Here is a 24,220-nt window from a genome sequence, read left to right as displayed (position 1 = left end):
TGTATAAATCTATGGTACGCCCATTCCTTGAATGCTGCTTGCAGTTCTGGTCACCCCGTCTCAAAAAAGATATATTAGAATTGGAAAGAAGAGGAACAGAAATGATTAGGAATATGGAACAGCTTCCGTATGAGACGAGATTAACAAGACTGGGACTGTTCATCTTAGAAAAGAGGTGACTGTGGGGTGGGGGGGATATGATAAAGGCCTATAAAATCCTGACTGGTGTGGAGAAAGTGACTAAGGAAGTGTTATTTACCCCTTCACATAACAAAGGAACCAGGGGTCACCCAATGAAATTAAGAGGCAACAGGTTTAAAAGAAGGATAAGGAAGGATTTCTTCACACAATGCACAGTCAACCTGTGGAACTCATTGCCAGGGGATGTTGTGAAGGCCAAAAGTATAACTGGGCTCAAAAAGGAATGAGAGAAGTTCATGGAGGATATGTCCATCAATGGCTATTAACGGCGCTTGGGGCGGGGGCAGCATGCAGAGCGGAGCCCCCTGGCTGCCCTTCCATCTAGGAGCAGAGCTGGGCCATGCCGCTGCTTCTGGGAGCTGCGTGGAGCAGCCCCTGACCCTGCTCCCAGGCTGGAGCGCCGGAGTGGGGCAGGCCCTGCTCACCAGCGGGAGCTCGAGGGCTGACTTAAAACGGCTGGCGGGCTGCATCCGGCCTGCGGGCCGTAGTTTGCTCACCCCTGTTCTATGACGAGGCAGTGGCAGAGACAGCGACGGCACTCAGGAGTCCTGACTCCTAATCCTTGTACTTGGTTCCCTGTGGAGATCTGAACAAGATGTGTTTTGATCAATTTCCCCATCCGTAGATTTGAGCCTGGCCATTCTTGGCTGTCACTAGCCTGAATAAATAACAGAACAAACATCAAACTAGCAGTCCAAATATCCCTCCTAGGTCTTCTATTAAGATGCAAAGCTGTCTTGGCTTCTTCCCAAAACTTAATAACTGCTCAGTGGTTTGCATAAGGGCTTGGTGTACATTGGACTCTGAATATAAATAGCCCAGTAGGAGCTACTACTTCAACCCTCATCGCCATGGAGGGATGTATTCTCTATCTACTGGCCGTGTTTGGGTTCTGTTTCCCAGCCGTTTCTCACAGCCAACTGTAAGTACCTCCCGTGATTCTGAGCAGGTGAGGATATTAGCCTGGGGTTCGTTAGACTGTTCTGAGTGGAGCCTACCCTGAATTTTTCTTCCTTCGCTGAAATTCTGTGACAAGTGGAAGCCAGCTTCAGAAATTCTCTTTCCCGTTTGCTCTGATCTTTGTCAACCTCATTCATTTTCAAATTATTTCAGGATTGTAAAATTTGGAAGTGCTTTAACCTGAAAAGCAGAACTCTAGTGCCAAGTTTCTATAATGTGAGCATAAGGCAACCTTCCCATTGGGCAGAATTCTGCTCTCACTTCCAGCGATGTAAATCAGGAATGATTGCATTGAAGTCAGCAGCGATGCACTGGTTTGAAACAGCTTTGAGATGAAAATCCGTGATTGAGCCTTGGTAACAATTTTGCCTGTGGATTTGTACGTTCCTGTGAATTCAGATCTCATTACTGAGATGTCTGCAGTAGGCATGGTTGGCTGCGTCTCTCCCGGTGAAGGGAGAACTTTGCTTGACCATGCTGTGTAAATCTTAGGGGTGGGCCAAGAGCTAGATTTCAAAAAACGATGTCCCATCCTGGAGATTTAGTTTGAGATTATTTCCAGTGAATGTGTTTATGGCTTGGCATCAACTTATGCAAGCTTATCCGAAGGAGACTTCAGATATGACCCTTTGCTCCTTACTAGTAGCCACATAATATAGTTCCCAAATTCTGGTATTATGAAGCTACAAAAAGGCACCTTTAAACGAGTTAAAATTCCAACAGGCAAATAACACCCGAAGCGAAGCCACAAGCTAGGAAACATAGAGTTGTCCCATGGGAACCCTGTGAAGAAAGTTAAGTTAAGAAGAAAAAATTAGGTTGTCTAAGAATTAGGTTGCCTACCAGTGTCACATTTCTGACCTCGGTAGGCAACTGTTGACTTGCTAGAGGAATGGGGGGCGGTGTCTCAGAGAGACAGCAAGAGAGAAGGTGATTTATATGGGCCAATTGCATTCCTCTGTAATTCCTGGGCTTTGTGGTTTAGAGGTGGGCAGGGAGGGTATGACGCTCATTGGTGATGAAGAGGCAGGAGGCATGCTTGGGGAAGTGGGTGTCTCAGATGAAGTTTAAAATGTAGTACATAAAAACATAAGAACGGCCATACTGGGTCAGACAAAAGGTCCATCTAGCCCAGTATCCTGTCTGCCGACAGTGGCCAATGCCAGGTGCCCCAGAGGGAATGAACAGAACAGGCAATCATCAAGTGATCCATCCCCTGTCGCTCATTCCCAGCTTCTGGCAAACAGAGGTTAGAGACAACATTCCTGCCCATCCTGGATAATAGCTATTGATGGACCTATCCTCCATGAACTTATCTAGTTCTTTTTTGAACACTGTTATAAACTTGGCCTTCACAACATCCTCTGGCAAAGAGTTCCACAGGTTGTCTGTGCGCTGTGTGAAAAAATAGTTCCTTTTTGTTTGTTTTAAACCTGCTGCCTATTAATTTCATTTGGTGACCCCTAGTTCTTGTGTTATGAGAGAATAAATAACATTTCTTATTTACTTTCTCCACACCAGTCATGATTTTATAGACCTTTATCATATCTCCCCTTAGTCGTCTCTTTTCCAAGCTGAAAAGGCCCAGTCTTATTAATCTCTCCTCATATGGAAGCCGTTCCATACCCCTAACCGTTTATGTTGCCCTTTTCTGAACCTTTTCCAAATCCTTTTCCAAGTCCCCTTGAGATGGGGCGACTACATCTGCATGCAGTATTCAAGATATGAGCATACCATGGATTTATATACAGGCAATACGATATTTTCTGTCTTATTATCTATCCCTTTCTTAATGATTCCCAACATTGTTTGCTTTTTTGACTGCCGCTGCACATTGAGTGGATGTTTTCAGGGAACTCTCCACAATGACTCCAAGATCTCTCTCTTGAGTGGTAACAGCTAATTTAGACCCCATCATTGTATATGTATAGTTGGGATTATGTTTTCCAATGTGCATTACAACATTGAATTTCATGTGCCATTTTGTTTGCCAGTCACCCAGTTTTGTGAGATCCTTCTGTAACTCTTCGCAGTCTGCTTCGGACTTAACTATCTTCAGTAGTTCTGTATCATCTGCAAATTGTGCCACCTCACTGTTTACCCCTTTTTCCAGATCATTTATGAATATGTTAAATAGGATTGGTCCCAGTACAGACCCTTTGGGGACACCACTATTTACCTCTCTCCATTCTGAAAACTGACCATTTATTCCTACCCTTTGTTTCCTATATTTTAACCAGTTACCAATCCATGAAAGGACCTTCCCTTTTATCCCATGACAGCTTACTTTGCTTAAGAACTTTGGTGAGGGACCTTGTCAAAGATTTTCTGTAAATGAATAAACATTTCATAGATACACTCTGATCACCCCTAACGTTCTGCGGGTGGAGAGCGAAGAGAATATCGTGGTAGAAGCACATGGCCTCACCACTCCAACCGAGGTGACAATCACCGTACAAGACTTCCCTCTGAAGAGGCTCATTTTATACCAAGTCAGAACCAACCTGAACGCTGACAATGGGATGATGGGCACAGCCATAATAAAGGTGAGTAAAACCCCAGCCTCGTATCGCTCAGCAAAACAAATGGTTAAACCATATCACAATATATGTTTCAATGGTGCCAACCCCAGGTATTCAAAAACCATCGGTCAGGCATCAAAAAGTCACGAGATTGGCTTAAAAATCATGAGGGCTTTTTGCCTCTCTCCCCCTCCCCCCGCCCCCATCATTTTGTTTGTCTTCTGGCTTCTGGGCCGTTCGGGTGCACTTGGGTCATGTTTTCAAGCTTTTCTCTGCAACTATGAGAACTTCCTTGTTTAAAAACAGGAAAGCTGAGATTTGCGCCTAATCACATGAATCCAGGAGCTGGAGCTTTGAGGAAAAATAATGACTATCGTGAGACTCTCAATAAAATCATGAGCGTTGGGAACACGGATGTTTTGGGGTAATTTCCACCAAAGAGGGAAAAAATAAATCACTTAGCCAGTTGGTTCAAATCCCCCAGTAGTCATTGTTCCTGTAGTCCTTTCTTTGCCTTTTGCATTGTCTAAATCAGGGGCAGGCCAACTTTTTGGCCTGAGGGCCGCATCGGGTTTCGGAAACTGTATGGAGGGCCGGTTAGGGGAGGGGGTCGTGGCCTGGCCCCCCCGGACTCCTGTCCCCTAAATTCATTACCATGGAAAGAGTTGAGGGATGAGATCATCAGTTCTTTCACGGCCTCTTTACACCAGGGAAAAGGACCAAAGTGGCGTAAAGGGGCCCTAAAAGCCCCATATCTGGCCAGGGAGGATACCGTCAGGCCCAAGCACTGAGGGAATAACGCTGCCTTCTGAGGATCCCTTCATTAGTCCTGGCATAGGAAGCACGCTGGAGTGGAGAAGCATATCTGGGCTGCAGCCCTAGTCAAGTCCCTGGGGCCGTCCAAATAAACTGGATGCCGGGGAGCAGCCCAGGATAAGGAGGGTGCAAAGGTGGTTTAAAGCTAAAACCCATTTGTGCCTTTGATACACGGAAAGGGAGATTTTCCAGTTCACTGGCTCCCCCATCTACTTAGTTGTCAGAATTTCTGTTGTCTGGGTGGGATTTGCCCACAGCACCCAGGGAGAGGTTTAAAAAAAAAAATAGTAAAACAGGATTGTAAATCACAAAAATTGGGAGGGGGCGAGGATCCAAGGCAGGGGTAGGAGCTGAAATTACTTTTAACTCATTCTTTTAATATCCACTAGATTACACTTTCTTATTCCGGTGTCCAGAGGCCCTAAGCAAAGCCAAAGCTCCAATCTCTTAGGTATTGTACGAAGTCTACGAATCAGTCCCTGTCCTGAAGATCTTACCATTCAGATAGACCAGAAGTGAGCAAACTATGGCCCGTGGGCCACATCTGGCCTGCGGGACCCTGCTGCCCGGCCCTTGAGCTCCTGGCCTGGAAGGCTAGCCCCTGGCCCCTCCCCTGCTGTTCCCCCTCCCCTGCAGTCTCAGGGGGCAGGGAGCAGGGGGGGTTGGATAGAGGGCAGGGGAGTTCGGGGTGGTGGTCACGGGGTGTGGATAGGGGTTGGGGCGGTCAGAGGGCGGGGAACAGGGGGGTTGAATGGGGGCAGGGGTCCTGGGGGGGGCAGTCAGGAATGAGAAGAGGGGTTGGATGGGGGGCAGGGGGCAGTCATGGGACAGGGAGAAGGGGTGGTTGGATGGGACGGCAGGGGGCAGTCAGGGGCAGGGGTCCCGGGGGCAGTTAGAGGACAGGGAGAAGGGGTGGTTGGATGGGGCAGGGGTCCGGGGGGGGAGTCAGGAAGGAGGGGGGGTTGGATGGGGTGATGGGGGGCAGTCAGGGGTTTCAGGGGACAGGGAGAAGGGCTGGCTGGATGGGGCAGGGGTTCCGGGGGGGGAGTCAGGAAGGAGGGGGGGTTGGATGGGGCAGTGAGGCAGTCACGGGCAGGGGTCCCAGAGACAGGGAGAAGGAGTGGTTGGATGGGGCAGGGGTCCCAGGGGGCCATCAGGAATGAGAGGAGGGGTTGGATGGGGCAGTGGGGGGAAGGGGTTCTGGGGGCAGTTAGGGGACAGGGAGAAGGGGGGTTGGATTGGGTGGCGGGGGCAGTCAGGGGCGGGGGTGGTCAGGGGACAGGGAGCACGGGGGGGTGGATGGGGCAGGAGTCCCGGGGAGGGGGGGGGGAATAGGAGGTCGGGGCCGGGCTACCTAACCGACCCTCCATATTATTTCCATATAACCCTCCCCTAACCGGCCCTCCATATAATTTCCGAAACCCGATGCGGCCCTCAAGCCAAAAAGTTTGCCCGCCCCTGAGATAGATGGATCAAGGGGAAATTTATGACATAGGGTTTCTCATGGAGCTTTGTAACTTTTGTCAGGATTGCTAACATGATTTATGATTGAGTTTCACTGTTCCAGCATGGATACCTTATACATTGTGACTATTGACCTGGTGAACCAATAACCCCACACTGAATAATCTTATGTTCACTCAGGTTCCTACCAAAGACCTAAAGAAAGATGGCAAACAGTATGTGGCTATCCAAGCCAGAAGCCCACAATTCAACTTGGAGAAAGTGGTTCTGGTCACCTTCCACAGTGGCTACATCTTCATCCAGACAGATAAAACCATCTACACACCTGGATCTACAGGTACTGTCTTTTTCTGACCTCTTTTGGGCTTTGGGTGCACTGACTTCATTTTAGATCTACAGCAGGGCTGCAGGTTGCATATTGTGGAGATTATTGTGTCTCTCATCTTCCGGTTTTAATTCTTCTGTATTTCATTAGTGGCTTCTTAAGTCCCCATCCCCAGGAGTATGTTACCATTCATTGGTACTTGACCATTTGCAGTACACTCCTTGCAAGGGAACTGTCATATCTTCACACCTGATCATCTGCTGCCTTGCACCTTGGGTCAGCAGTCACACCTGTGCAAATCAGACCTAAATCGCTCCCAAACAGAACTCTCCCCTCATGCCAGAGGTAGCATTTTACTCCACTCTGCCCTGGGGTAAATGATAACACAAGTAGAGCTGCGTGAAATTTCTCAGACAAATAGTTTATGCTCCAAACAAATCAGTTTTGAGTTGACCAAAACTGTTCACAAATTCAGGTTGATTTTGGAGAATGGTTTTGACTGAAAAAAAGATGATTTTTTTAAAGTCAAAATGATTCATTTTGATGTTTTGGAAATACAACATTTTGACGTTTTGTTTGGAAATGATGTTCCATTTAGAAATTCAGTTAAATTTGCTTTTAAGTAAAAACCACCAGAAAACTCAACAAAATAAAACATTTTGTTTGACCTGAAACAAAATGTTTACCAGTCATAATACACTTCACGCAAGGGCATTGCCCGTCATAATAGATAATCATTTTTTGTTTTGGCAAGAAAAAACAAACAAACTTCCGTTTCGTGTTGATCCGGAACAAAAATTTGGGGGGGATTTTTCAGTTTGGCCGCTGAACCAAAAAAAAAAAAATCATTCACTCAACTCTGGACACAAGGTACAAAACATTAGTGAATGATGCCTCAAGACGTTTCCATTGAGTGTTCAGAGCTTTAGATATCGATGCGGGAAGAGAGGAAGCATGGTCGAGTAGTTAGGGAACTAGTCTAAGTCTTGGAAGATTGGTGGTCAAGTTCCTGTTCTTCTACAAACTGTGTGTGACCTTGGGCAAGTTGCCTAGCCTCTCTGTACCTCAGTTCCCCTATCTGAACAATGGGGATAAAACCACTGCCCTGCTTTGCAGATGTGTTGTGAAGATAAACACATTAAAGATTGTGAGGCACCCATATATTACAGAAAGAGGGGCCATATAAGCACCATAGACAGATTGGACCTGGATGGGAATGGGATATGGACCCCTTTCAGTTCCATTTTATGTTGGTAGTGACACAGCCATTACATTTCACAGCTGTTATGTGGCCTATGGAAATAGAATCATTTGATCTCAGCCTAACTCCTCATGGCGCAGATGCACGTAGTCACAAAGGCCTCATCAGAATGAACAGAACAGGGCAATTTCGAGTGATCCATCTTCCGTTGTCAAGTCCCAGCTCCTGGCAGTGAGGGTCTAGGGACACTTGAAGCAGATCCACCAATGGCTATTAGCCAAGATGGTCAATCTTCCATGAAATTAGCTCATTCTTTGTTGAAACCAGTTATACTTTTGGCCTTCACACAACATACCATGGCAATGAGTTCCACAAGTTGACTCTGTGTTGTGTGGCCAAGTTTTTCCTTTTGTTTGTTTTAAACACGCTGCCTATTAATTCCATCCTACCTTTTGTTTCCTATATTTTAACCTCTATACTCAGGATATCTCACATTGCGCTCTGCTTAAAGTGAAATAAACCAACCAAAGGGCCTGGCAGAGCAATAAACCATTAATTTGCCTTCTGAATTTTTTTTCAGTCTATTGTCGAATCTTCTCTGTGGGTCATCAACTGGAACCAGTGTCAAAACCAGTTATTGTTGAATTTCATGTAAGACATTTTCCTGTCCCTTCGTCACAATGGCTAGGTGTAAGAATTGAGTTCTGTAAACATAACTGTTTTAACTAGCATCACTGAATGTAAACACTCCAGCAGCAACAGGAGACAGACAAGGTGGGTGGGATAATATCTTTTATTAGACCAACTTCTGTTGGTGGAAAGAGACGAGCTTTGAGCTCCACAGAGCTCTTCGTCAGGTCTGTGTGTCTTCCATCAACAGAATAAAAGATATAACTTCACCCACCTTGTGTCTCATATCCTGGGACCAACACGGCTACAACAACACTGCAAACCTATAAAAACATGGTAAGGATAGGAGATGAGTTAATAGCTGATTGAAGCCTCACCTTGTAAACCTAATGCGTGGAAAGTTTCCTTCTGTCATTGACTAGGAAAGTTCTATGGTTCCGGAGGGGCAGCTGTGCTGTTTGGGAGGTTTCATGGTTCAGTTGGAGATGTTGTGTGTAGCATTGGAGCAAGGTTTTGGGAGCACTTTGGGAGGGTGGAAAGGTTATCAGTAACCAGCATGGGTCTGAAGTGGAAGCTACAAATAGATCTGGTCTTTGGTGAAACAGTTTTCCACAAGAAAATGCCATTTTGACAAAGAGCAAAATTTTTCACAACGTTGATATGATTTTGACGAAATTTCTGCAAAAAAAATATTTTCAAAGTGGAAAAAGTTGTTTTGAGAAAGCATCCATGTTTTGTTTCAAATGTGTTTTTGTTTCAAAATATATTTATAATTATATTAGAATAATTATTTATATATTATGTTTCTCTTATTTTTACATTATTTCATGACATGTCCATGAAGTGCATATTACGCCCTCCCCCAAACCTCCAGACATCTGTGGCTGGTGCGTGCTGAGCAATCTTGCAATGATTGAGTCTTGATAGGTTGCAAGCCTTCTGTAGATACCAGACATGTTATCCCTCATGGATAAACACCCTGCAAGACTCAGAGGGGTAGCCGTGTTAGTCTGAATCTGTAAAAAGCAACAGAGGGTCCTGTGGCACCTTTGAGACTAATGCTCCCAGTACTTCTGTTAGTCTCAAAGGTGCCACAGGACCCTCTGTTGCTTTTCACCTTGCAAGACGTGTGTTTGGTGTAGTAAGTTTGTCAGGTCTGAGGCAAGAGTTATTTGCAAAGAACAGGGGGTCCTTTTCCAAGGGGTCTCTGCATCATATCAACCAAAGCAGCCGAAGCAACTGACTGTTACATGCTGATTTATAAACCTCCGAATCTTTTATTAGGAAGCCCACAAATTAAAACCACATGATCGTATTGGGCAGAACAATTCACAATGTTTTCTGACATCTCTAAACTCTGACCTGATTTTACTTGCCAGACACCTGAGGGCATTATCGTGAAGAGGGAATCTGTATCGTCACCCAGCAAAGTCGGGATCTTCCCTATGAATCATCGCTTACCTGAAATTATCAGGTAAGTTGCCCTAAATGTCACCATATGCATATGTAATAAATAGGGCCCTACCAAAGTCATGGCTGTGAAAAACATGCCACGGACTGTGAAATAAGCCCTCCCCCATGAAATCTAGCGATTGGAGGGGAAGGAGAGGGGCAGGGCAGGGGGCTCCCCAGGCTCCAGCTACTAGTCCCCAGGGCAGGGGAGGAACAGGACTTACTCTTCTCCTGCCCAGCCACTATCGGGGGGGGGGGCGGGAATCAGACCCACCTCCAGGTACCTCCTGAAGCTGCAGGAAGCCCAGCTATGAAGGCAGCATGGAAGTGAGGATGGCAATCCCACAACGCCCCCTACAACAGCTTTGCAACCCCCACCCCCCACACAGCTGCCTTTTGGGTCGGGAACCCCATCCTTACAGCACTGTGAAATTTCAGATGTAAACATCTGAAAAAGTGAAATTGACTAATTTTCAAATCCTATGGCTGAGAAATTGACCAGAATGGACCATGAATTTGGTAGGGCCCTAGTAATAAAGACCTACAGCGATCAGGCAGTGAAACGGAAGATTTATCTGTATGATTCATAAGCTGTTTCACCTTTCCTGGAGATAATAACCTCCTAAGCAGTGTTTAAAGCAGATGTGGACACATGGTGGCTGTTTTCCTATTGAGAGCGATCTATCCCCAGTAACACAGTGATTGTGACCTAGGAATTGCCAGAGTGGATCAGACTCAAGATCCATCTAGTCCAATGTTCTGTGGCCAAAAGTGCTACCACCAGATGGTGCAGAGGACAGTGTAAGATCCTCTGAAGTAGGCAGATGTGGGATAATATCCCTATGACAGTGTCATCCTGATATTTAGAGACTGGCGTAAGCCCTGAAGCCTGAGGTTTAAGAACCCTTCCAGAATTGTCGTTAGCATTAACTGTTCTTATTCTTAGGAGCCATATGAATGTCCAAACCCTTTTTGATTGGAGAACCCGTCCAAATTTGTCCTCCTACCCAGCATGTTTCACTCCTGCCCCAAGGAGGGTAGATTTTGTTGGGCTCCCTATACCCCTCAAAATATGCAACCGTATGTTAGATTGCCAGAAGCTAAGATGGTGAACTGTCGTTTTTATTGACCTGAAGTCATCTTGGGATCAATGCATGGCTTAAATTTAGCATTACAGGCCAATAAAATTTCCTGGAGAAAGAAGAGGGAAAGTCAGACATAGCAAAATAAGTGCTAGGAGCATTCATTCGTCTTTTTATTTTCCCCTGTAGTTTGGGAACCTGGACTATTGTGGCTAAGTATGAAGATTCCCCAAAGCAGAGCTTCAGTGCGCAGTTTGACATTAAAGAGTATGGTAAGGATCCCCGCTATTGTCCTTCATCCATCCCAGAAAGCTCTCCTCTCTCTAATCTCCTGACCCCATCGTAGAGGAGACTTTTTATTCAATTTGGCTTTACAGACCGGCTGTACCATCCTATAAACTCAACGTTCTCTCCTTCCCCTCTCGTTTCTCCAGTGTTACCGAGTTTTGAAGTCACATTGGAGCCATCTGAGAAGTTTTTTTACATAGATGGCAACGAGGACCTCAGAATTCATATCAACGCGAGGTGAGTCTCTGTGAGCTGGTAGAGTGGAAGGAGAGGCGGTGCATCATGGGAGTCCCTGGCCATGGTGCATCATGGGAGATGCTGTCTGGCTGGGTGGCCTGGGCCCAGAGAGGAGAATGGGCACATGAGACAACAGAACTACAACTCCCATGAGGCATTATGGCAGCATTCCCAAATTTAAATATTTTGGGCTTTCAGGCATTCCATTTTTTCAATTAAAAATAGATTTCTTTTTCCCCCCTATGGAAAGCAGACAGTTCTTACAGAAAAATTTGTTTGGTAAATAACCCGGTTTGCCATCGAAAAACAGTTTAGAGGGGAAACGTTCAGCAAGCTATTCTCCCAAAGTAAAGTTTCTTCTGGTGAGGAACTGAAACCTGGCTTGACCCATAAGCAAACTCCGTGGCTTCAGCTCAGTTCCTTCATCTACTATTTCTGCCATTACCTCCAGCTACCACATCAGAAAGAGGTTAATTGAAAACAAATGAGTTATTTTAGTTTGATCTGTGACTGGGCCACCTTCAACCAAGGGCACATGGTATCTTTCAAGAGACCACGATGGAAATGTCATTGGTATAACCCACAAGCCAGCACCACAGGTTCTCAGGAGGTTTCCGTGGGGCTTTTCTTACCCATCCCCTCCTCTTTCAGGTTCCTCTATGGGAAAGACTTACAGGGCACTGCCTTTGTCCTCTTTGGGGTGAAGATAGGCGACGAGAAGAAAAGCATCCCCCAGTCACTCAAGAGAATTGAGGTAACGTTCTCGGAGGGGAAATGCTGGGGAAGTGATGCGCCCGCACTAACGAAGTAGTTAAGAGCCTCCCCAAGTGTACATCACCTTAATCAGGCATTTACCTTCAATGCCACCAAGGGCTGTAGTCAAGGTCAGTGTGGGGTGGGGACATGAGATGGAGCAGAGCCAACTTGTGTGTCCCTACTAGATTCGCCCTATAAGGCCGCACAAAGTCCCAGTGTGCTCTTACGTATAAAGTGGTAGGTGGTTCCTTAAAAGCTGTCCACCTGCTCTCCCACCAGCTGGCTGTAGGTGCTACTCGCCCGTATAGGGCTTTGGGCTCAGGGAATAGTCCATTGGCTCAAGCGTCTCTGCTGCCATGACCCTCGCTGCCATGCCTGCTTCATGCAGCTCCCCCTGCAGCCACCGCAGAAGAGGAGTTAAAGGGACAGCATAGGGACTGCACCATTGCTCCCTATGGCGGGGTGGCCAAAGTGTTGCTGGTGAACCATATGTAGCTCTGCGATGCGTCACCCCACCACCCAGATACAGAGGGGCAGCAGCAGAGACTACAGAGCTCAGAGTTGTACGCTGGGACCTGTGGACACCAGGGCCTCCCCACCCCGAAACTAATAAAGTGGGCTACAATCTATGCCATTCCGGGTGCAATCCTCTGACTCTGGGTAGAAGACCAACCTGAGGCATTCGGAGAAAGTTGTCCTCTGCTCTAAACCCATGGAAGTTTGGGAGCTGAGAGCTGCACGCATACGTGTGCGCATGTGACATTAAGAAACCTTTTCTCTCTTTCTAGATAACTGACGGGAATGGGGAAGCAGAGCTAACCAGAGCAATGCTGCAGAGCCGTTTCGTCGACCTGAGGGAGCTCATCGGCCACTCAATCTATGTTACGGTGACGGTTTTGACGCAGTCTGGTGAGCAATTCAGGGCATAGCTTTTGATCTTTAAAGCCCTTTCATGGCTTAGGTCCCTTGTACCTTGGAAACACCAGGCCAGATCCTACTGTTAATTCCAATGGCATAAATATAGAGTGACCCCAGTAGATTTATTTCTGACTGACAGTGGGGAAGATGAGATCAGAATCTGTCCTGAAACAGCTTTTCTTAACCCATCCTGTGGCTTCTCTCTGCAGGCAGCGACATGGTGGAAGCGGAGAGAACCGGAATTAACATTGTGACCTCTCCCTATCAGATCCACTTCACAAAAACAGCCAAGTACTTCAAGCCGGGGATGCCCTTTGAACTCATGGTAATATCTCTTCTGCCTGGATCTAGGCCTTTTTTGGGGTATTAACGGGAGACAAAGGGCCGGGTTCTTATCTCAAGCCGGAGTCTCTCCATTGACATCAATTCATGCGGATGTAACTGAGATCAGAATCTGGCTGACGGTCTATCTAGGAAGCGGTGCGGTGGCACTGGATACAAAATATGGCATGAGGTCACTCATACACCTTAGGACAGTGCATGCTACTTCCTGGGCCTTGTACCAGTAACGAGCGCTTCGGGGTTCTAGACTCCTCCACTCTCCTAATGAGGCTGTATGCTGGGCCCAGTGCTCCAGGGCTGTTTGGCTCGGGTTACATGTCTACCCTGCAATCAGAGGTGTGACTGCAGCCCATGTAGACATACCTGATCCAGCTTTGCTCTAGCTAGCTCCAATTATGATAGCAGTGAAGCCACGGCAGGCTGTACAACCCTGCCAGGGACCCTGGATGGGAACTCAAGCAACCAGCCTGTGTTATTCCAGAGAGCTAAACCGAAGCTAGCTTGGGTATGTCTACACATGCTGGGGTCGCCCCTTTGATTGCAGTGTAGATATACCCTCAGTATGCAGCTAAATGTGTATTTGCTCCTGCATTGCAAATTTGAACTGAGGTTCAAATGCAGTAAGAAGAAAGGTTTGGGAGAGGCCAGGGTTGAGGGGTGGGGAGAGGTGGGGAATGGGTGAATGGTGGAGGAAGGGGAGAATTGGCAATCCACAGCCCTGGGGAGTAGGGGGCGCTAGTGTGGATCTGCAGAAGGCAGTGAAATTGGAGGGTGGGGCAGCCGTGGGATCATTCTCTCCTGTCTGTGTCTCCGTTGCTTAATGAACTCACAGAATCTCTAACCTAGTCCAACATGATGCTAGGCAGTAATCCCTTTGTCTCCCCGTGATCTCAGGTCTACGTTACAAACCCCGATGGCTCGCCAGCGGCCCGCGTTCCCGTTAAGGTGGATGGCTCCCAAGATTCTAGGCTGACTCACGGAGACGGGACGGCAAAGCTGGTTATCAACACGCCTGGGGGGAAATCACAGTTAGACATCACTGTGAGTAACCTTCCGGTATCACGGGAGGCTGGGCACGAGGTGTGCACCCATTGGGCAGCTCCCTCTGGGCAGCACCCTGGGCTTTGTACTGAGCCCTAAATCAGTCGTGGGAAACTCATGGATAATAGTGATGCAGTTTCAATATGACCATTATTTCCATCTCAGACTGGCATAGCTCCTGAACACTCGTTGTGAGTTCAATCCTTGAGGGGGCCACTTAGGGATCTGGGGCAAAAATCAGTACTCGGTCCTGCTAGTGAAGGCAGGGGGCTGGACTCGATGACCTTTCAAGGTCCCATCCAGTTCTAGGAGATGGGATATCTCCATTAATTAAAAAAATTCTCCCTATGCTGGGTGAGATCAGGTCATTTCCAGCAGCCTGTGATTTGGATTTCACAAGGGGCAGAGTCTTGTGGGAAATGCACAGATATCTGGCAAAGAGCTAAAGGAATTGACTGTATGGTTAATGAAAATGCAACAGCATGGAGGGCTGGCTGGTTGGGGGCTTGGAAAAGGGCACCAGAGAAGCCAATGATTGACTGGGCCGTAGAGACTAAACTTCCTTCTTAATACCAGAAGGGGCAAGGCTGAGATACAGTGATGTGGGGGCCATGTGGGGAAGCTTCCCCTGCCAGAATCCATGCTGTGGTTGTCCTGTGGCTAGAGAGGCTTCAGTCTCCTGGGCCTTTCAAAGCACTAAACTATATAAAGAAACTGAATGGACGCTTCTGAAACACTAAGAATACCTGAAGGGAGGCAATGCAGCTTTGTGCCTTGGGCTCAGGAGGCCTGGGTTCAAATCCTGGCTTTGCCACTGGTTTGCCGTGCGATCTTCAGCATGTCACTTCCCCTCTCTGTGCCTCAGTTTCCACTGTGTAAACTAGGGACCTCCTTTGTAGAGCTCTCGGAGAGCCAGGCATGAAAAGCACTAGTTGCTGCTATTAGAATAAGGACTGGAGGTCGTTAATTTTTCTTGGCTTAATGAACTAGTTTTTATTTATTTAAAGATTTAGGGTCCCGACTCCGCTTTTCATGAAAATGACGTAAATCTGAAGCAACGCTGAATTTACACCAGCGTAACTGAGAACAGAATCTGGCCCAGACGGATGTGTTAAAGACTCTGTTTTCAGGCTCAAATTTAGTTTAACTGACACTGTTTTTATACCCCTGACCCTTCCAGGTAAAAACTGACCGTAGGGACCTCCCAGAGAACCGCCAGGCCCGTAAGTCCATGGTGGCTGAAGCCTATCAGACCCAAGGAGGATCTAGAAATTATCTCCATCTGGCAGTCACCTCTACTGAAATCAAACCTGGAGACAACTTACTTGTGAACTTCCACCTGCAAACTAGTAGCCAAAGTATTGTGAACACGAACATGTACTTCACCTACCTGGTAAGTGTTGTGCTCCAAGGTAGGAGGTTCTCCTTTTACATCCAGGCACTGAAGACTCCAAAGTGACACAGAAGCAGGGCTTACATTCTTATAGAGTATTTCCCGGAGTCCCCCAGCCTGCTATAAAAACCTCAAGGGAGGTTGAAAATATTTCCCGGAGAGCTCCGGCTGAATTTAAGCCCTGCATAGAAGCTTTATTACTCATGTCTATGTGGCCTGGAGTAGCCACCCAACACTGACTAAACCCCCAATGTCATCTTCTCAAGGTTGAACATAAACCGAGGCTGGATTATCTGGGAACAGGAGTCTGCTTTAGTCGCTCCCAAGTCCCGATTGGGAAATGGGAGGAGATTCAATGGCCGGTGACCCCACACCGCTCCAGGAAGCAGCCAGCTGCTGGCACGTCTCTGCGTGCCCCTGGCGGGGGTGGAGACAGCTCCACACACTCCCTCTGCCCTGGGCAGTGCACGGAGACCCGCTGCCCCCCTCTCCCTAAGGGGTGCGCAGAGACGTGCCAGCAGCAGAGCTGAAGTGGCTTCCTGCCCGCTCTGCCTCCCTCCCTCCTGGAAGTGGCTGGCATGTCCCTGCGGCCCCTGGCGGGGGGGGAGGGAGGGTGTCTCCGCGCTGATTCCACAGCTCCCATTGGCTGGGAACTGCAGCCAATGGGAGCTGCAGGGGCGGCGCCTGGGGGCAGCAGTGCACAGAACTATCTTGGATAACCCCTCATCCCCCGCTTAGGAGCTGCTGCTGGAGGGGGGTGGGTGTGCCGGTCGCTTTGGGAGCCGTGCTGCCCCCCTACCTGCCCCCCAACCCCAGCCCAGAGCCTGCAACCCACACCCAAACTTCCTCCCAGAGCCTGCACCCCTTCTCCCACACCCCTGCCCAGAGCCCACACCCTTCCTGCACCCCAACCCCCTGCCACAATCAAGGTACCTCACTTTATTTTCATTTACTTTTCATTACTTTATAATATAGGAGGAGGATGAAGAAAAAAAGAATGGAAAAACAGGGGAGATAAGAGAACGTTCTTTTTCTTGGCTGGGTGCTGAAGGGGGGCCCCCCGAAAATGAAGCCGCTCACAGGGCCCCACTAACTCTAAATCCATCACTGACCCACAGTCCTTTGCTCTAACCGCTAGATCTCACTCCTACTCAGAACCAGAATTAGAATCCAGGGGTCCAGACTCCCAGGCCTTTGCTCCAACCAGTTCCTCGTCTAACCCATTCCAGTCGTGAGGGATGGTCCTAAATTGGATGATGCTTGGATTTGGGAGTCTGAAGAGTATCTGAATACCAGACCCTCCATACCTCAGAGCCAGGTCCTGCAGTCCTCAACCAGTTCCATCAACTCTAGATCTTAATGCATATCTGAAACATTCCAAGTCTCTTGGTCTTGTCCAGGTGCATGATGAGGTTCATTGTCCTTCACAACTCATGTCTCATGTTTCCCTGTTAGATCCTGAATAAAGGGAAGATCATCCGGGCTGGAAGACAGGCCAAGCAAGCTGCACAAACTCTGGTGACCATGTCCCTGCACATCACTCCAGACCTCATCCCTTCATTCCGCATTGTGGCTTACTACCAAGTAGGAAATTCAGAGATTGTAGCAGACTCAGTCTGGGTGGACGTCCAGGACACCTGCATGGGAACGGTGGGTTGATTTTCTCTCTGGTCCTCTGGGTCTAGGCCTGTTAATACAAATTGACACTTGTCATAAAGCCATCACTATTATCCACAATTTTCTTCTCGTTTCAAGGTTCAGACTTTTTTCCTCCTCCTTTAGCACAACGGAGACCAGGGCACCATTCAATCATGACTGGAGAGTCGAAACACACACAAAGTCATTTTTAGGGATAATGGGACAGATGCAGCTCTCAGCGTCTCCGGAGTCAATAGCACAATTAAGAGATTCCTTAGAGATGCAATAGAAAGATGGATAGAAATTAAGGTCTATAAATAGATTCCTTTGAAATCTAGAATCAACTTCAGATTTACTCCTTTTTTTTTTTTTTTTTTTGCTAAGAAAGGAAGTAAATGGCTTCCCTCTGCCACAGAATAACCCCCTTGCTTCGCCCTTTTCCAAATAGCTGGTGGTGAAAGGGGCCACCGAGGCAGACAATAGAATCCACAAGCCAGGGTCCTCAATGAAAATCAAAGTGGAAGGAGATGCCGGAGCGCGTGTCGGGCTGGTGGCTGTGGACAAGGGAGTCTACGTTCTGAACAAGAAACACAAGATTTCGCAAACAAAGGTGGGCCGTGAAAACATCAGGACATTGGCGGTGGCTGGTGGTGTTTTACGGGGTGGAAGGTACCGAGCTGAGATTTTGTTTGGTAATAGCAAGAATTTTTCGCTTGCGAGCGTACTCCTTGGGGTGGGCTCTTCCTCGGACTCAATCAAAGCAGGGGTGGGCCGGTTCAGTCCTTGAATGGGAGACTTTAAAGGAAACCCAGGGAGCTGCAAGAAGTAGTTTTGGTGATTCAGAAGGAGGCCTTCCTCCATAGGCCCGGGAACTAGGCGTGTGAGGGGTGCTGCAGCACCCCCAGATTTTACATGGGGCGGGGCTCCAGGCCTGGGGACCCGGCTGCCAGCTCCGCGCCCAGCCCCCTGCTCCTGTGCCAAGTGTCCCGGCTGCCAGACCTGCATCCAGGACTCCACATCTATCCCCAGCTGTGGCCCCAGCCTTGGCCCCCTTATCCCGTCCCGTCCCCCTGCTCCTGGAGCCATGGTCCTGCTCCCGGCCCCAGCTCTAGGAGGTGGCAGGGGGCATGGACGGGGAGGAAGGGGCGCAGCTCCCCCACTCTAAAAAGTGTTCCAGCACCTCTGCCTTATTCCCTCTGAGTCAGTTCTCACTCCAACACAATGCTAGAGGTGGCTATGATCTTACATGGTACGTCTACACAGCATTTTGGAGCAAGCGGGAGCGAGCTTCCCAGCCCTAGTCGACACATGTGGATTAATGGGACTCCTGCTAGCACTCTAAATATATAGATGGCGCCGAGGAAGGGGGGTGGGCTTCAGAGCCTGAGCTCCAGCCTAAGCCACCACTTCACGGCACTGTCCAGGTGGCTATTTTCAGAGGGCTAGCACGCGCCCTATTAGCTCAAGTCTGTCGACCTGCACCAGACACAAAACGCTGTGTAGATAGACCATTTTTAATCCATAGCATTCAAAGCGCAAAATCTAGTCTTCTGCTGATAAAGTGCTTTGAGACCCTTCTGGCTGGGAGTCCAAAGGGACCAAGGGGAATTAGACCTCTGTGGAAGTCCAGGCCTATACAGGTGCAAAATTCCATGATTCCTAATGATTTCCTATCATCTGTGCCCACTCGTCACAGATCTGGGACGCCGTGGAGAAGAGCGACAGCGGGTGCACACCTGGCAGTGGCAAGGACAATAAGGGTGTGTTTGCAGATGCTGGACTGAGCCTGGAGACCAGCATTAAGATTTCAACACCCCCGAGATCAGGTATCACTGCATGGATCTGAAACTCCTTGCTTACCTCCCCATTCCACAACTTGCTTCACAGACTGGCTGATCTCTGGGTGGCTCGAGGTATTGATAACAGGGTTTCAAAACCATCCACCTCCAAGTCTTTGTTCGCCTGCCCCAGGACAGTGGCAATTGAAAGCCGGCCTCGTGGTGGTCTGTGCTGTGATGGTTTCAATCTGCCTCCCAGTGGGCAAGCGTCCAGAGAAGGCGGCTTGGCCTAGAACGGGGTAGTCAATAGGCGGACCACAGGCCAAATCCGGACTGCCAGATGCTTTTGAATGGACCCCGAAATCTTTCTATTTAGTCTGAACCCTGACTACACCTTGACTCAGAAATTTGGACCTTGGCAAAAAATAATTGATGACCCTCGGCCTAGAGTTTAGAGGGGGACAGGGAATCAGGACTCCTGGGTTCTGTTCCCAGCTCTTGGAGGTAGTGGGGTAGGTTAGGTGGTTGCAGTAGGATGCAGGATTCAGGAAGCCTAGATTCCATTTCGGACTCTGCCATTGGCGTGATTTTTTGGCGGACATCATTTCACCTCTGTGTGTCTCCGCTTTGCCATCTACCAATTGGGGATAGTGATATTTGCCTTTGTAACGTGTGTTGAGGTTCTTGGATGAAAGGGGCATAGACGTGCAGTGTGTGATTGTTACATCACAAAAGCCATCCCCACCCACTCAGCAGGGAGGCTAAGGACTGGTTGGGTCACAGAGACTCAGCTCCCCTCTGTCCAGGGCTTCATTTCTGTTTCTCTGCTCTTTCCGCAGATCCAGAGTGTCCCCGGCCCGCAAAACGCCGACGTCGCTCCGTTCAGCTCATTGAGTATAAGGCAAACAAAAGTAGGTACCAGTGAGACTGGGGGAAAGGGTTTGTCATCCCTGGTCAAACCATCTGTCCAGCAAGGTGGATATCCTGCTTCCCAAGAGTGACCAACATCCGACGCTTTAGAGGAAGGCAAAATTCCCTCCCATGCCAAGGCACCTGACCCCCTACTGCAGCATTTCTCAAACTGGGGTCTGCGAGGGTACTCCAAGGGGTCCATGAGCCCCACTGATCAACTCCTCCCCCTCCCTCTCAGCGCCTCCTGCACGCCGGGGAACAGCTGTTCAGCAGGAGGCGCTGGGAGGAGGGGAAGGAGCGAGGACAGGGTGTGCTCAGGGGAGGGGGCGGAAAGAACAGGGGGAAAGGAAGGGCAGGGGTGGGAAGAGGTGGGGTGGAGCGTTGGGGGAAGGGGTAGAGTGGGGGCGGGGCCTGGGGCTGAGCAGGGGGTTTGGGGGTCCACGAAAAATTTTAAATCAAAATGGGGGTCCTCAGGTTGCTAACGTTTGAGAAGCGCTGCCTCTGTACCGGAGAGATGAGGATGATGCCTGGGTGACGCAGTGGAGCATGGTGCTCGCCGTAATCGAGACTAGGGAAAGTGGAGCTGGATTAAGGGGGGAGATGAGAAGCTCAGTTTTAGCTTGTTCAGATGCAGCTGTCTGCGTGATGCACTGGAACAGCAGGTGTAGGGGGATCTAGGCTGGTCTAATGCCCACTCCAAGAAGCTGGAAGAAGGTTTACGTGAAAATGAGGAAGGAACTTTCCCATGCGTACTCCAGCACCCTTCTTTTGTTGCTTTTCGTGCTGCACGTCTCTCTTCTGTCCCTTCCCGGTGCGGATTACACGGGCTTCGACTCTGGGCCAGATGCTCATTTGCATGAACCATTCAGTCAATGTCAGGGAGGGTGGTGAAGCACTGGAACGGGTTCCCTAGGGAGGAGGTGGAGGAATCTCCTTCCTTAGAGATTCTTAAGGTCAGGCTCGATAAAGCCCTGGCTGGGATGATTTAGTTGGTGTTGGTCCTGCTTTGAGCAGGGGGTTGGACTAGATGACCTCCTGAGGTCTCTTCCAACCCTGAGATTCTATGTCCATAGTGGACAACTCCCCTGGTGGATGGGAATTCCCCATTAAATCAGCAAAGGCACATTTTGTGCCAGCCCCCCTGCTCCATCTCCAGTGTAGGCAGCTGCTCAAGGGGGAGGGGGGGGGGGAAGGACAACAAGGCAGGGAGAGACTGAAAGGGGGTATTCTGCTTTGCCAATCCTCTTCTGGGGTAAGGCCCGTTGGAACAATGGACCTAATGCTAGAAGCATAGGTTAGAACAACCCATAGGCTGCTGTATGCATCACTGGGAAAGATCCACCTACAGGATAAGGGCAGGGCCGGCTCCAGGCACCATGCAAGCAGGTGCTTGGGGTGGCCAAGGGGAAGGGGCAGCATGTCGGGCTCTTCCGCAGCGGGTCCCTCGGTCCCTCTTGGAGGGAAGGACCTGCCACCAAATTGCCACCAAAGAAGAAAGCGGCGCGGTGGAGCTGCCACTGAAGTGCCCCCGATGGTGGTGGCGGCTTTTTTTTTTTTTTGCCGCTTGGGGCGGCAAAAACCCTGGAGCCGGCCCTGGATAAGGGCACTGTAACTGAATCCCCGTTCAGATGCAGGGGAAAATCTGGACCCCAGTTTCAGGGGACCTAATTCAGGTGTGATGCGCAAGGGGGGATGTGAGACGCACTGGTAGGTGAGTGTGAGCGTAAGGGAGTCTATGTTGGGGTAACATACACTCTGCGTGGGCTGGGAGAAGGGGCAAGTTTCACCAGTTTGACTCCCCTCTGCCTTTCGCCCATCTTTACTAGAGAGTTAAGAGGACTGAGACATTGCGCGACACAACAGGCTCAGTAGGAGAGACCTTGTGGTTTGTACGTTTCAGCGGCAGATTACCAGGACCAGGCAGTGAAGAAATGCTGCGAAGATGGGATGTACGAGAACCCCATGGGGCACAGCTGTGAGAAGCGGGCCGGGTACATCCTGGATACAGCCGAGTGCAAGAAGGCCTTCCTCGACTGCTGCAACTATATCAAAACTATACGGGACGAGCGGCAGCGGGAGCTCCACCTGGAACTGTCACGAAGCAAGTACCGGGGTTTTAATATCACTCAGAGGAGGGATGGTGGAAGAATATTGGGCCACACGAGCCAGTGCTGCTCACGTTCCCTGGGTGAGATCCGTGTCCCAGAGTATGGACAGCTGGAAGAGGTTCACCATATGCGGAAGCAGCCAAAGAAGAAGAGCACGTCACTCTGGGATGTTGTGGGGGAGAGAGGCAACCAAATGTGGGTGGCTGGCACCTTCCCCCATCTAGCCACCCATCTGTGCTCCAACCCCAGAACATGGTGGCATCAAAACATAACAGTTTATGCCACGACATCACTGCCATCTCATTGAGTCTCAATGCAGGGCATTGAGGATTTCACAGCTCGGCTAACTACCTCTGATTTAACCTCCCAGGTGACATTGATGAAGGGTTCTTACAAGATGAAGATATTACCTCGAGGAGCCACTTTCCAGAAAGTTGGTTATGGCAAGTGGAACAGCTGCCCCAGCTGTCAAACAAAGATGGGTAAGAGCGTGTAGCTCTGCGGTTCTCATGGGACCAGATCCACAATGGGTGTAAATCAGTAAATCTCTGCTGACCTGGCCCATTGTTCCGTGCTATATTTGTGCCCCAAAACCAAAGGGATGGCATAAGTGGGTCCAACCACTGCTGAAGTCAGTGTCTATAACTGGTTAGGATCTCAATGTCCGATCTCATTTAAGGATGGGTGGATTTGGGATTTAGACCCTTGGATTGAGAATGCCCGTGAGATCTAGCTTCTTCCTTCTGTAAATTAAAACTGCCTCTCTCTCCTTGTAGAGTTTCTTCCAAGACCCTGAATTTTTACCTGAAAGATTCCATCACTACCTGGGAGGTGCTGGCTGTGAGCCTCTCCGAGACCAAAGGTGAGGAACTCAGCCAGCTTGCTGAAGTGAGCCAATAGAAAATCAAAAGTGGGGGGAAAGGGGCTCCAGGCAGCAACGGACCTTAAAAACCTCACCGTGAGATGGAACAATCCAGGCGATAACAAACAGGTTTCGATATTCAAGCGTAAACCCCATTGATCCTGACCCGGGGTCCTTTCCCACTGCAGGGATCTGTGTGGCTGACCCCTATGAGATAACAGTGATGAAGGACTTTTTCATTGACCTCCGGCTGCCCTACTCGGTCGTGAGGAATGAGCAGGTGGAGATCCGGGCTATTCTCTACAACTATCAGAATGACAAACTCAAGGTAAACTCCCATCTAGCACCTAGATATTGCATTGCTAGTTACACTTCAGACAGGCCACTAGATCCAGGAGTGGCCAACTCGAGATCGCCATTCCACACAGAAAACTACAGCCCCAAGTTGCATGAGCAGTGGGTATAATAGGCCTGGGGAGGCGAAGCCCAAAACACGATGCGGCCCACCAACGCTCCGCCCTGAGGCCCGTTCCTGCATTCCGCTCTTCCCCCTGGCCTTACCTACACTGCTCCTCTTCCCCCGAGGCCACCCTGCCCGCCTCTCGTGCTGCCTTTTAATGGCTACTAGCCAGAATGGGTAAGGAATGGTGTCCCTAGCCTCTGTTTGTCAGAAGGTGGAGATGGACGGCAGGAGAGAGATCAATTGATCATTACCTGTTAGGTTCACTCCCTCTGGGACACCTGGCATTGGTCACTGTCGGCAGACAGGATACTGGCTGGATGGACCTTTGGTCTGACCCAGTACGGCCGTTCTTATGTTCTTATGTTCCCCCACTTCCCCCATGACTTCCCCGCCCACCTGTCATGCCTCTCCGCACCCCCCTAAGTGTCCCCCCACCCGCGTCTCGTGCCTCTTCACCCCCTCCCACACCCGCCACTTACACCTCTTCTAGAGAGTATCAGAGGGGTAGCCGTGTTAGTCTGAATCTGTAAAAAGCAACAGAGGGTCCTGTGGCACCTTTGAGACTAACAGAAGTATTGGGAGCATAAGCTTTCGTGGGTAAGAACCTCACTTCTTCAGATGCAAGTAAAGGAAATCTCCAGAGGCAGGTATAAATCAGTGTGGAGATAACGAGGTTAGAGAGATGAGGGTGGCAGGTGGCGGGTGGGGGAGGAAGCAGAGAGAGGCGTGAGCAGTGGGGGGGCCCTCGGGGGAGGGGGCTGAGCAGGAGTGGGGCCTGGGGCGGAGTGGCAGTGGAGCATAGGTGGGGCCTCGGGGGGAGCAGGGGGCGGG

General features: G+C 49.3%; 1 protein-coding gene across 1 annotated transcript in view; it reads left to right on the top strand.

Annotated features, from left to right (window-relative positions):
* Positions 1-942: 942 nt before the first annotated feature.
* Positions 943-24,220, top strand: part of LOC101952632 (venom factor-like) — a 56,586-nt gene continuing 33,308 nt past the window's right edge. The window contains exons 1-20 of the mRNA XM_005310165.4: positions 943-1,123; positions 3,515-3,707; positions 6,144-6,300; positions 8,070-8,140; positions 9,499-9,593; positions 10,843-10,925; positions 11,088-11,178; positions 11,830-11,932; positions 12,723-12,843; positions 13,062-13,177; positions 14,089-14,235; positions 15,416-15,628; positions 17,084-17,278; positions 17,715-17,876; positions 18,963-19,092; positions 19,884-19,955; positions 21,857-22,057; positions 22,435-22,546; positions 22,841-22,926; positions 23,115-23,254. Of these exons, the coding sequence (XP_005310222.2) occupies positions 1,053-1,123; positions 3,515-3,707; positions 6,144-6,300; positions 8,070-8,140; positions 9,499-9,593; positions 10,843-10,925; positions 11,088-11,178; positions 11,830-11,932; positions 12,723-12,843; positions 13,062-13,177; positions 14,089-14,235; positions 15,416-15,628; positions 17,084-17,278; positions 17,715-17,876; positions 18,963-19,092; positions 19,884-19,955; positions 21,857-22,057; positions 22,435-22,546; positions 22,841-22,926; positions 23,115-23,254 (2,559 nt within the window). The 5' untranslated portion in view covers positions 943-1,052. The remainder of the gene's footprint in view (positions 1,124-3,514; positions 3,708-6,143; positions 6,301-8,069; positions 8,141-9,498; positions 9,594-10,842; positions 10,926-11,087; positions 11,179-11,829; positions 11,933-12,722; positions 12,844-13,061; positions 13,178-14,088; positions 14,236-15,415; positions 15,629-17,083; positions 17,279-17,714; positions 17,877-18,962; positions 19,093-19,883; positions 19,956-21,856; positions 22,058-22,434; positions 22,547-22,840; positions 22,927-23,114; positions 23,255-24,220) is intronic.

This window comes from Chrysemys picta, chromosome 22, assembly GCF_011386835.1.
Source record: "Chrysemys picta bellii isolate R12L10 chromosome 22, ASM1138683v2, whole genome shotgun sequence".
Classification (NCBI taxonomy): Eukaryota; Metazoa; Chordata; order Testudines; family Emydidae; genus Chrysemys; species Chrysemys picta.
The sequence above is the reverse complement of the archived record's forward strand: the minus strand, read 5'-3'. Positions and strand labels throughout refer to the sequence as shown.